The sequence below is a fragment of the Micropterus salmoides genome, unplaced genomic scaffold (genome assembly GCF_014851395.1).
Source record: "Micropterus salmoides isolate LMB-PRFRI ecotype aquatic unplaced genomic scaffold, ASM1485139v1 Ms_hic_scaffold_15, whole genome shotgun sequence".
NCBI classification, from domain to species: Eukaryota; Metazoa; Chordata; class Actinopteri; order Centrarchiformes; family Centrarchidae; genus Micropterus; species Micropterus salmoides.
The window spans coordinates 30,332,227-30,345,926 of NW_024040596.1; the positions used below are offsets into that span (position 1 = coordinate 30,332,227).

The 13,700-nt window shown below is 40.0% G+C and overlaps 1 protein-coding gene across 1 annotated transcript in view; it reads right to left on the reverse strand.

Moving 5' to 3' along the window:
• mlphb (melanophilin b) overlaps positions 1-13,700 on the reverse strand; it is a 41,972-nt gene that overhangs the window by 3,164 nt on the left and 25,108 nt on the right. Inside the window, 8 exon segments of the mRNA XM_038719625.1 lie at positions 126-174; positions 557-625; positions 726-875; positions 3,073-3,375; positions 6,448-6,531; positions 10,213-10,442; positions 10,942-11,083; positions 12,001-12,093. Of these exon segments, the coding sequence (XP_038575553.1) occupies positions 126-174; positions 557-625; positions 726-875; positions 3,073-3,375; positions 6,448-6,531; positions 10,213-10,442; positions 10,942-11,083; positions 12,001-12,093 (1,120 nt within the window).

A 13,700-nucleotide genomic window follows, 5' to 3' on the forward strand; every position in this document is an offset into this window, starting at 1 on the left:
TGTACAATAGGACAGAGTGTGCATGAGCACACAAAATAGATCATCATGTTCTCTGAGCTTAGATGTTTTGAGTCAGTCGGGAGGCCCTGGGGATCATGCTGAAGGGCAGCAGTGTGGGTTCTTACTTGTGGGAAAGTTGTGGGAAAGCCTTCTTGCTTGGATCGGGATTGCAGACTAGAAGGCACAGATGCGGGAAACACAGAAAGGCAGAAAAGTAAAAAAGATACACTGGAGGAAAATATATGACCCATCAGCCTTTTTGACACTTGGAGTGTAGAAACATTTATCAGAGACAGACCTGCTGAGGAGAAAGAAATTATCTTATTGGTTGATTTGAAGCTAAGAGGGCGGCGCCACAGAACTGAGAGTCGTATCCAAGACTATAAAGTCTACCAGTATCTGCTAAAGAGCTCCAGTGTGCACTTGTTAATTTTATATTATATGAAAAGTATTTTATACAAGCAAACATGTGATATCATATAATCATCATCTTTTACGCAGCTCTGACTCTGAAACTCTGGCTTGCAAATAAAAACATTTAGTTAAATGTCTTTACCCTTCTTCTTCTATCCATTGGCATGCCAGCAGCGTTCAGGGCAGCAATCCTGTCCTCTATGTACGAGACCTTGGGATAAAAAGAGAGAAAGTGACTCTGAACACTTTAACTGTTTCTGTCGCCTCAAAACAAATCTAATATTCCAACTAAGCTGAAGGGTTTTCCTTACCTCACTCTGGGCGTTCTGGACGTTGGCAGCTGCTTGAGCTACCTGGTCCTCCAGCTCAACCAGTAATGCTGCAGAGCCTTTGAAGCCTCCCTTGGATCCTTCCTCTAGGGGGTGCCACTTCCTCTCCAGGCTCTCTGTTGAATGGTTAGTCTGCTCGGGATGTGTGAAGAAATGAAAACATTTAAAAAATGTTAATTTGTTTTTCACATCAAAATAGATCACGCGCTTTTTTTGTGTGGGGGCTGGGTAAATTGACAACACAATAATCTTTAATCCTTTATTAGAGAATTAAAATCTCATAACACCCAATAAGTATTGAATTTATTCATTCAGTCATTCATTCAAGAATAAAATGTTTTTAAAGGGTAAATTACTGAAAGGGATGTTAATTTCATACAACTTGAAAACTTGAACAGAGCGCAGCCATAGATTATATGAAAGAAATGGACGTTGTCATCGTTACGTCACCCGTTGGATTGTGGATTGCCGTTTCGAAGCCTCGAGTTTGGCCGTTATGGCGCCGCCGTGTTGATTTTTTTGCAGCCAGCGGCACTGGATGTGACCATATTCGTAAGAGACTGTGGAGCCAACAGCTCCGTGTTGAGCTAGCTAGCTTGCTTAGCGACGTGTTTCTGTAATTGACCCTTCGCTAAGACCCGCCCCCTTTAGTTACTGTTGCTAAGTCTGACAAACTGTCGGTGCTGCCGCTGTCTATTACTGCACTCCCTGGAGAAATATTGTCATATTTGTTGGAAAAAGCGATCTCACAAAGAAGCAGACAGTTTTGCAGTTGCATTATACATTTGAAGGTTGTATTCAGGCTGTCGTTTGGACTCAAAGTGACTCAAACGGACGTGAAAAAAATGAAAGATAGAAGCTAAAGCCTACTGATCACACAGCACAAGTGAACCACCGCAACCCCCAACGATTGAGACCAAAGACAACGATATGAACGATCACCACTGTTCCTGTAAAGCTGGTAGGCCTCTATTCATTATTACATCTATTATTATATCATTAAAAAGCAGAACAGCAGGGCTTTTTTTCGTTACATTCAGTAGGAAGTTAGCTAGCGAAGTGTCAATTCACGTTAACTGTAATTTTAACTGGGATGATAATTTTGTCTAGCGAACAACCGGCTTAAAACTAAATGTACTCACTAGAGAAAGCGAACAGCCAACTCCTAATAAGCTTTTTCAACAGCGCTGGTAAAATTTCTACAGTGACGTGGGTACGAGTCACTCTGGATGATTGACAGTTCACCATGGTAACGACTTGTCAATCACAGATAGTCCCGCCCTGAAGCCTACGCTGCTTCACGGCCCCCTGCTGGCCATTCGATAGAATGCAGGTTTAAGGGACTTCCGTGTTGGCTTCGCTTCTCAGATCGGACGTTTTCTGAGTGGAACACTGACATGGTTTATTTTGTGCAGCTTTCATTAGCATGTAAAACTGGAACAAACTGCTTGTGTCCTATGTTAAAATTCTTCCAAGCCAATCAATCAGTTAATGTTAGCTTATTGCACATACATTGTTATTGGTGTATATTTTAGCTGATGAGTAGCAATAATTTTCAGACATGTTGGAAGTCCTTTAGTCTCTCCATTACATAGTTTGTACACTAAAGAGCACAGTGAGAGTGTTTTATTCAACTGTAAAATGTCCCACTCAGTACATGTCTTAGTAGTTTTAAATCCTTAAGAGAAGGCATGCAGTTTGATCAGGTCTATATATTTACTCACTGTAGCGTTGTTACTTTAAAGAGATAGAAATGCCAGTGGAAACAGTTGAGGCAACTTAGCACAACAACTAAGAAGTTCTTGTTCTGGTCAGTTCTGTGTGTCAGAAACTGGGAGAGATGGTTGCAAAGGAAAAACAAACACTAAGGCTGAGTGACTTGATTTATGACTACATTATGTGCTTGAACTGGATTCCAGCAGAGGTGGTATGGAGTTTCACGAGGCAGGCTTTAAAGTACTGAGTGTGAAACAATCCAGATGTGCAGTATGTAAGAGTAGTATGTAAGAGTCTGATGAACTTTCTGGCATTAAATGAAGCGTTAATCCAAGTAAGAATGCTTCGATTCCTATGTATGTCTGATACATGTGGAGAAATTGATTGACAATAAAGCTGACTTTGACTTTGTTTGTGATCACCATCCATCCATCCATCGTCAACTGCTTATCCTGCGTACAGGCGGGGGGCTGGAGCCAATCCCAGCTGACATCGGGTAAAAGGCAGGGTACACCCTGGACAGGTCGCCAGTCCATCGCAGGTTTGTGATCACAGAACTGTATTTTCCTGTGCTAATGTTTTGCTCATTTAATTCTGCCACAGGTTTCTCTACCTTCTGAGAGTCAGTCAGCTGAGGCTGCTCCTCCTCAAGTCTGGAGACAATGATGCTTGCTCTGGATGTGGGTCTGGTAGGCAGTCTGGTTGGCCTGACATCCCCATCTGGACTCTTCCATGCTGGGATCTCTTGGGAGGAGTGTGGCCTGTTGGGCTCGTCCTCATCAGAGGTTAGGCTATGGTCACTAATGTTGTCCGTCATCTCGAGCAGCTTCTGTCTCAGTTGCTGCTCCTCTAGGTCGACTTCCTCAAACTGAGGAAGAGGAGAGGGGCTGTTTGGAGTCAGAGGATCCTGGTTGGTCTGTAGGGACAGAGTGTAGAATATGTGGCTAAATCTGCTTGCTTACCTAAGCTGCAAACCTGCCTCATACCTACAGCATTAACGCTACTTCCAAAGCCAAGGAGCATATCATTTACTCACTACATTACTTTGTGGGATTACAGATGATGTTAGAAAAATTCACACTCAATTCATACGACAATGGTTTACACTCCAACAACACCAGCCAAACACTACCTAAGATGCATCTGTTAAACATGTGAAACACAAAATAGTGCCAATAAAACATACCTTTAAGCTATGTGTTGTTTGTCCGAGTATGTTTTTAAATGGTAACCATCCCAATATTGTCACCTTATGAATAACACTGGCATTTTATTTTTATTAACAATGCTGTCCTCTAACACTAGGGCAGTGGTGGTGGTGGCGGCGCATAGATAAGATGCTTGCCTTTGGTGTGGGAGACCTGGGTTCATTTCCCACTGTGAGACATCCACCATTGTGTCCCTGAGCGAGACACTTGACCCCTAGTTGCTCCAGAGGCGTGCGACCTCTGACATGTATAGCAATTGTAAGTCGCTTTGGATAAAAGCGTCAGCTTAATGTAATGTAGGGCTAACCCTGCCATGCAAGAACAATGGAGCTCCTGCGTGTCTTTTATATGGATCATCAACTGAAGAGGATGCTGACTTTTTGCCTGGGACATGTAGTTTTAGCCTCGGCCTTTTAGCATGATGTCATGCATGTATCCATTGTGTGCATATTTAAGTCTGCAGAAAGTACTTAAATGCCAGCTGGAGATGGAATTTTCAACTTATTAACGGTGACCGCAGAGCTAATTAGCTACACCTGATAAAACATCCTAGCAACAACTGCCATTTCAGATTATAGAATCTATATTCATTGGCTAACACGAGAAGTCCCTTTATTCCAACAAATGCTTCAGTTTTTTAATTGGTGAATTTGCCACTGTATGCCCAGTTTGAGAATGGAAAGCTTAACAGACGTAGCAACACTAAGTGGTGTGGGGCTTTGCCAACGGTCAGTTTCCATCATGTGACCAACAGTGATAAAGTGTTGACTTGTCCAGCTGTGTTTGCCCTGTGTTCTGTGATCTTAAATAGGAACAAGCAGGTCTAGAAGACAAACAGATGGTTTATACAGTACATTGACACGTGAAAGCATGAGGACTGTCCAGGTTATTAAACTAATCAGATGTAAATGAACACAGACGTGTTGCGTGCAGGCTCTGCTCTGACCAAATTGGCACAACATGTGCTGTATGCAAGTTGTGGTTTCCCAGAAGAAAGAGGAAAAGCATGAGTCTATCAACCATTGCCCTCATTTGAAGCAGAATAGACAGGCGAGCTGAAGTTCTGTGTTCGTTTACGATTTGCTATTTTTGTGAGTTGACTCATTCTCTGATTAAAAACCGACACCAGAGCCACATGAGACATCACTGTTGACGAGAGGAGGATGACTGTAAGAAACTGTGTGCCTCTCTTCATTTTCAGTATGCCTGAACAATCAGCGGCAAATAAAATACATAATTATTTAGAAGGATAGGTTAAAAAAAACATTTGATCAAATAAATAAACATCTCTACCAGCAACCGTTGGCCGCTATCTTTGGGAAAGAAGGCCCTTAAAGCTGCATTGATCTATTTATACATCTAGCAGACGCTGTCAGACAATGTCAGCATTCATGAAAATTCAATTAAGCATGGTGGAAGGAGGAGTGATGGTGCCTTCTCCTGCTGCAGTTTTTTTTCCTGAATGTTGCTTTGGACACTTTCTGTCTGTAAGTATATTATTTAGCATTTTTTGGCTTTTGTAAAACTGAGCAACTGAGCAAAGTAGGATTAGAACATTGATAGCTAGCATACCTGGGAGGGGTGAGAGTAAGCACAATGCCTCTCTTATGTATTGGTTATTTAAAAATTTCTGTTTACCATTTGTGCTTTTGTTAAAGTTTTACGTTATATGATTGTTCATTAAATATGCAAGAAAAGTTACCCCTTGTGTTTACCGGAGCACTTCACACTGTTAGATGAAAAACAGTTTGAAAAACATGCAACTCAGACAGTATACCCAGAACATTTCCCCCTCAAACCTCACAGACTTTAATCAGCAACAGCTGCAGGAGGGTGCAAGTCCTGTCAGAGGAATGTGACAGGACTGTATACATGCATTCCTGCATTTCTTAATGTTTGTTGCTCAATCACCTATCATTAGTATGTTTATTTCTACTTTATGTTATATATGATCAGCCGAAGAACACTAGTCCTGTATACATGGTAACATGTTCTTGCCAGCTTTTTAAATGGGACTTTATTTTGGAAGAAATTTGTACGGTAGTCAATGGCGAGAGACAATGTATTTTTTTTATCCCGTTTGAACTGTGCCCTAAATTACAAATATGATGTTTGTCAATTTAAAAGATAATTTTGTCTGTCAAGAAAGTTGCAGTTTGCCGTAAATCAGTAAAGTTACATATAGTTCAACCGCTCAATGAACTAGATCTCTCGTCTCATACAATATCTGTCACCAACATGTTAACGCAGTAATGCTAGCTAACATTCATTGATTGGTTTTCTGCTAGCTGGATAACTTAGCTATGCTCCACGCAGAAATATATCGCAGCTGATGAGTTTGAGCCAAAGACTCAGTAACGTTAGCTTCAGTCATTGAGAGAAAAAGTTACGATGTCACATATGCGACTTTTGTGTTTGTGGTCTTTGTAATTATGTATTTTCACAGTCTTATACTTCAACAGTTTTACGTCAAACTGTGACTTTCTTGACTTTTAAATGTATATTTTAAATTGACCATCATCATATGTGAAATTCAGAGCACAATTCAACCAGGATCAAAAAATTGTTGTTTCTTACAGTACATATTCCTTCCAAAGTAAGGTCCCATGGTGGTCCACCAGAAGGGAGGGACTTAGGCTCTCTATTTCCAAAGTCTCCTTCTACAACACCTTGGCTGGGGTTTGATGATGATGACGAGGAAGAGGAGGAGGAGGAGGAGGAGGAGGAGGAGGAGGAGAAGGATGTGTTAGTAATTGTGGTGTGATATTTAAGGGATTTACCTGGTCGTATGTTGAGGTGACCTTCTCCTCTAAGTGGTTCAAGAAGGTCTCAATGGCTGACATGCGTCTGTTCAGGTCAGTGATCTAGATAAAGACAAAGAGAGTCCGGGAGGCTACAGTCAGATGTTGAAGACAAGATAATATATCAGAAGCGTAGAAAATTTATTGTATTAAGGAACACACATTGGAGAAATTGAGAAAGTTTACCATGTACATATGGTTATTACTTATTTCAAAACAAGATGTACAGTACTTCTAATATATAGTACTGTTGAAATTACCCTCTAAGTAACAGTGTGTCATATGCTATCAATTTCACTCAGAATAAACCAATCAAATGACAAATTGGCACAGAAATATGTCTTTCAAATACAGATGGCCTTCAATTTATTCCCCTCTTGATAAAATCCATGCTGTTCTTTCACAACGTCTCAACAGAGTCTGATCTATGAGGCAAGTCAGCTCATCTCCAAATCTGATTTTACGACAGCTGAGAGGGTCCTCTCTTCGGTCCAGAAGCAGAGAAAAACATATAGGTTCAAATCTTTAGAGATTTTACTGCATATGATATTGTGTTTCTTTTTCACATGTATATAAAAGAAATCCTCCTCCATTCTTATAATCTAATACTATTGTTTTCTCTGGGTGCAGAACGAGTTATATTCACAAGTAAAGCAGACAGTCATCAGACGACTGTTCCTCTTAGACTATGTCCAAATCCTGCCTATCAAACCCCTTCATTCCATGACTCGGTATCCAGCTAAACATAATGATTTGTTTGTTGACAGTGCTGGGGGCAGTACACAGCAATTCAGTTCCTTCAACCTTTATTTTAATGTTCAACTTGGACATTTACTTGTTGCATATTTAAAGGCCATGAAAAACTATTTAATTAACATAATCAACTTCTTACCATGAGTGATTTTTTCTCCGTTATCGTCTCACTGGTTTAAAGTGGGTGTGGCCCAGCTGGATAAGGTAATGTCACGTACTGACACTTTAGCCAAATTACATAAATCAAAATTTAATGTCAGTTGTCGGGCTGTTAACTTATGTTGCCAGGCCACTGTTTATCAAATCTGAACAAACCACACTGACAGATCTGAATGGTAATCGCTTTTTTAGCTGACAGAAAGCAATGATTTTCTTTGATTGTTGCTGATATTTTCATGAATAGTTAAAGTAGAAAGAGTGTAGACAGCTGTTTTGATTAAAGTAGAAGCCAATCTGACGCGTGTGAGATGAATGACTGAAAAACGCGGCTGAAACGCCTCCTGTGCAGACACAACATAATAGTCCAAAATTTCAAGTAGGTGCTCAGTTGAGATCTGTGACTATGAATGCATAAGAGTGTATGATTCATGTCATTATGAGCCCTCGCATTTGTTAGGTTTCTCCACTCATTTATTTATATTTTTCCTTAAACTTGTCATTCGTCTGTATATCAAACCTGTAAACATATTAACTTTGCTCGACACTATTTAAGCCCCTACATGCCCTGGGCCAATCCAGCCTCTGTGCTTGTTTACTCATCCTGAGATCTTGTTCCACAAACATCATCAAATTGATGATGAACTCCTGACTTTGAACCTCGCTCGGCCTCTTCAGTGTTTTTCAAATCCGAATGAAACTGACAGGAAGCGACACCCGTATGCAGGGTGAGTAACTGGCGTCTGAGTAAGCTTGGACCTCGCAGCCAATGAGAAACGTCACGGCTGTCTGACATGTTTGGACTGCATGTTTTCTGCAGTATCCTGTTTGTGTCTCCCAGTGTGTTGCCCAGCTGTGAGACAAATTTGCCATGACACAAGATATCGAAGGTGGTAATCGGCACAGCCAGGTGGGACTGATAACACCAGCCCTTTGTTGTCATGGCTTCCTTCCGCTACAGAGTTTAAAACCTTCTTTTGTTTTCCTATTCCTTATCTCTCATAAGTACAAAGAACATCTTTCGATTCGGATTTTACCTCAGTGATTAACCATTAAGTTCCACAGTGTGTCTGAATCAACTTATAAACACATGCTCTCAAAATGGCCCATGAGGACACATGTAGACTCATTGATGTCTGAGAGCAGTAAAAAAAAACAGCCTTCTCAGTGTCAGCCAAACTAATGGTAAACACAGTTTTGTATCTGCTTCCCATGAACAGAACAGCAACAGTTGTTGTGATCCTTTCCAGGGACTGCATGCTAACACATAAATAGACACTGATGTAATGTATGTAACCGTCCTCTGATCTAGCAGCTGCCTCCCCCACATCACTCGACGTGTCAACCTGATAAAATTGTGTGTGCATGTGTGTATCAGAGTTTCAACAAGAGCTGCTAGAGTTTTATGCCAAATGATTCCTCTTTCTTACAACACAAACAGGGCAAGATTATGCTTCTAATTCTAAGAGTCTGGTTTTTGGTCTTACTTTGCCCATTATTGCTCATTTTAATGAAGCAAATTCCTTCCAACCCGCCACGTTGCAGTGAGTTCGGAGCTGTAGCCTATCATGTGTTCAAATGTTGCTAGTAGCATTTTTCTCACTGTCCTTTTACCACACAAGGGTTTTTAAAAATCTGAGACTGTGGGCCTCCCCTCAGGCAAAACTTAGTAAAAGGCGCTCCCTTTACCTCTTTTAGTTTACTTGCTTTTGGTTTCACTCAATTTCAGGATGCCTATGGGATCATGATTATGTAATTTTATCCCACAGACGCTCAACAACTGAGCCAAGAAAGCCTAATATTGCTGATAGACATAACTTCAGACAACACTAAAAACATTAAAAAAAGGTCTGTCCCAAGGCATTTATTAGTTTCTGACAGATAAAGTTGGGGAAAACTTTTCCAAAACTACTGTATCTCTGAACTCTCTCTATAACCAAATTACACATGTAGGCTAATGTGATCTCTTTTTGTTGACTAAAGTTATATATTTTTTACTTCCACTCATTGAGCCTTCCCTGAAACAGACTGGAGTCCCCCACCTCATACTCTGTACTTCACAGTAAAGCAAAAGTGTGGGGAAAAAAAGTGTTCTTCTTTTAGAGACTTTTAAACTATGCCAAGGAAAATCTAAAACCATTAAACTTTTATAATCCATCATGAAAAGCCATATGGGTTGTGTAAACATCAATAAAGTTGATTGATATCAGAGAGAATGTTTTCTCAGTGGTGATTTTGTATAGAAGTTGAACATTGTGAGCTATGAATGTCATGTGTATGTGTTAACAGGTGCAGAATATGAGTGACTGATAGCACAAAATTGATTTTGACCTATACCAAGTAATGCCAGGGACCCAATCACCATTATCAATACAGATATTTATACTTGCCGCTAATGCACTATTATGTAGAGAAGAAAAACGGGTCATGATGTATGAGCTGAATACATAACTAATAGGCTTTTAATTGGCACCAAATAATTTTGCCAAACATGGACATTTCATTTTACTATTAACTGTTTAATCACATGCATGTTAAAACCAAACACAAGGCAACTTCTAATGGCAAATAACAAAAGTTTACTGTGTAACTATGGAGGTCTTTGCTGCAATCATGCACACAACAGTGGCAGAAAAGCAAAGTGTTCATGTATTCAGACATGGATAAATTAATTTGGCATCAATCCTATCTATCTATCCTATGATAGCACCGATATTCAAAACAAGATTTAATATCAGTAGTATTGATAGTTTGGGGGATCAAAGCGTCTGACAAATGTAATGTAATGAGGATTTTATATGATGACTGAAAGATATTAATAATCATTTCAAAGACCTGCGGTGGAGGGTTCGGGGAGTTCAAGCTCTCCTGGGAGGTGTGGCTGCGGGGGCCCAGATGAGACTGGTAGAGAGGGTAGGGCTGGCAGTGGTCATCCTCATCCTCTAAATCATCAGGGCCCCTGCTGCCCCGGGGGCCCCAAACACGACCACTGCCGCATGAGGAGTAGCTGAGCCGGGAGTTGGAGCGAGATGGAATAGTGTGGTTGTCTGGGTACGCAAGGTCATCTAGAAAAAATATATGATCAGTTAGTGCAGACCAATCATGGCAGTCCGTATCTCTTGGTTGAATAGCTGAGTCTGTTAGCCTAAACGAATGTTGTTAGCTAGCTATCTAACTAGCCAACAGGCTAATATACTAATATAGAAAACCAAGCATTGGTATGATCTGGCACATCAACAGGTGCTGATAACAAGGAAATGTTGGTGGACAGAAATTATGTGTAATGTTAGTTTAAGAATTAGAGACAAAAAATACATACAATGTGGAATTGTGGCTAGATTTGATGTAGAGAAGTAAACTGCTGTTCTGTCAATTTTTTGAGAGCGGCAGAGCTAGTTGGCCCTTTTAGCTTTCATAAGTAGGTTAATTGTTTCTACCACTGCAGACAGGGGTTCCTTGTGTACATGCTGTACATGTGAGCTGGCCATTCATATCCCTATGTACTTCCATGGAGTTCGCTGAAACCATTTACGTGACTTGAGACGTGTGTAATCCTTTCTTTACCTTGCTGTGGAGCCATTCCCAGGTCCAGACCTTTGTGTTGGTCCTCCAAAATCTGGCTGAAAACAGACGCCATATCAGCCTCAGCAAGCATTGACTCCCTCACACCTACATCCATGTCCATGATGTCCTGGGAGACTGGGGCCTACAAATGGGGATGGAGAGCGGTGAGTGCTACTGTGACAAATTGTTCATCGGTACAAAGGAGCTAATGTTTCAGGCTTTGCTAGAAAGTTAGCATCACAGGAAGAAGGTGGGTGAAGGCATTGGAGTTGGCAAAAAGGCATGATTAAATAACATGAAGGTAAGAAATAATAACACATTTTATTTTATTTATATGAGAACCAATAAAATTGTTTATTGCATTTACACATGTGATTAGTGAACAGATTGGAAGTATAGTAAAATTATCGTTAATGGTGGGACATGTTCTTATTTACACTCTGCATACAAATAACATTAATAATCGAAATTATGTATAATCAAACAAAGTTAATGAAGTACAATGGGCTGTGTGTTTTGACCAAGTCTATCTACATTTATTAAATAGCAACTGGGGTGATGCCGGGCCCCTTAATTCTTGTTTGGTGTGTTGGTGTTTGGTATGTTGTTCTGACCAGTACTGCAACAACTCCTCTACAACACTTGGCTTTCACACTTCATCAGATTTAAACAAAAGAGAACAATAGAGAATAAAGAGTCTCTTGTGATTCCCAAATGATACAGAAATTGTGAGTCGGTTTCATGCCCTCGAGTCTCTTTACATTTGGTGAAGCGCTGTCATGTCAGAGCATTTTGTTAATGAGCTGACAAGATGTGTTAGTGTCTGTGCTCACTAGCATGCACATTTGGATTTACACAATAAGTGTATTGTGGCCAGATACGAGAATGAATAATGACAGTGCTCAACACTAATGTAATATTGTTTTGCCAAACCAGACAGTATTTGGCAAAGATAGAAAACAGTTGAAGAAGAAACAGACAGAAGGCCCCTTGTATGAAGGCTTGGAGATTAGTTGGGTTTGTGGAAAAGCTGGTTCTCAGAGTTTCTCCAGCCTTTACCTGATTTGACCGTCTTCTTGATTCGACAGAGTAGTCATAGCCCAGCTCAAATTCAAAGGGGTCGACAGTTAGCCGCCTTTTGGCCTTTTTCATCTTTGGAGAGCAGAGAGGGAAACACCATCACCAACAGACAGGAGAGCGTAAGGACATAAGAAAGGTAAAAGTATAGACCCCAGGAGAGGAATGATTCAGTACAAAAGAAATCCTCACCACTGCAAGACATCTCACATTGACATACTGTTTTCTTCAAAGCCTGACATGAGATTAACAAAAATCAAGCACCATGTAACCAATTTTAGACTTTTAGTGCATGGGGGGCATTTTATATTATCAAATCATATTATCAACAAGAAATGATTCATGCTAATCATTTCTTTTGGAAAACATTGGCCCTAGTTTGTTTCTCTCATGTATTACCATTACATTTAAAAACATACCTGGTGATCCTTAAAAAATCCAGAAGGATGATTAACATTTGTTGCAATCCGTCTGCACTACACAAACCCAGAATAATGCACATGTTCTGCAAATAGTTGTATTATTTCTCTATTCACTTTAATATTCTTATATAACTTGCATTGTCTATTCCATATTTATATATTTCTACATTTATTTATGTCAGCTGTATGTTTGTCTACGTGTAGCACCTTATCACCAAAACAAATTACACTACTTGGCAATAAAGCTCTTTCTGATTCTAATTCTGATTCTGATTCTGAACACCACTTATTGCTGTCTTCCAAGTATTGCTAGAGTCCTCAAAGACCATCACCATATTCTATTAGTTCCACAATAAAAATAAATACTAAAAGAGTTTTTTAAATTTTGGTTCACATCATAGAAATTGAGCATGTTGCTGGCTTCCATCTTTGTTTGGATTAGAAAAAAGGGTGTAACTCAAAAAAATGTTTTTTTTTTTAAACCGTACAGCAGATATTTTAGACCCAGATGGTATAAAGTGTCTTTGAGGATTCTGAAAAGAAAAAAACTTAAGACAGCAGTAACTGCTGTCATACATATACCTAGATCGCTAGGTATGTGTATTTTTGTGAAAAACAGATGCTAGGTAGTGTGACTTAAATGTAATGTTATTACACAAGAGGCACAACTTGGGGCTGCTATGCTATTTGGCCATGTAGTTTAGAAAGACAGGGACCAAGGTTCAAGCCCTGTGTTGTTGACAGAAGACTCACTATACTCAACAATCCTTGAGCAAGAATCCATACAGGCTCCAAAAACTATCCTGTAGTTAAACTATAACTTCCTGTAGGTGAAACTACAGGACTATTTCTTACAAGGACCAATGAGGCAGTACTCTATTTGGAACAGTAGATGGCACTCTGTCTAAGTGAAAATGAAAAGAAGGGATGCATGGAGCACCGTTTGGCTTTGTAGTTTGTCTTTTTGTAACAGCCATCAAAAGTCAAATCATGTAAGATGTAAATACAATCTTAATCAGTAGTCACAGCGAAAACAAAGACAAAACATCCAAAGACCCTACGGAGCCCCAGAGTCCTGTCAACATTTTTTTCCTGCTCAGCAGCCGCCGGAGTGATTGAAAATAAACAAAGCTTAGCTCCCTCATTACACAGAGACTGTGGTATAAACAATAGTAGTTTTGGTTTTATGACGAATTCCAGTGGACTCCGTGCCCCTTTTTTACAATCTCAGGACTTGAACCAGAGCCTCTTTCAGCTCTG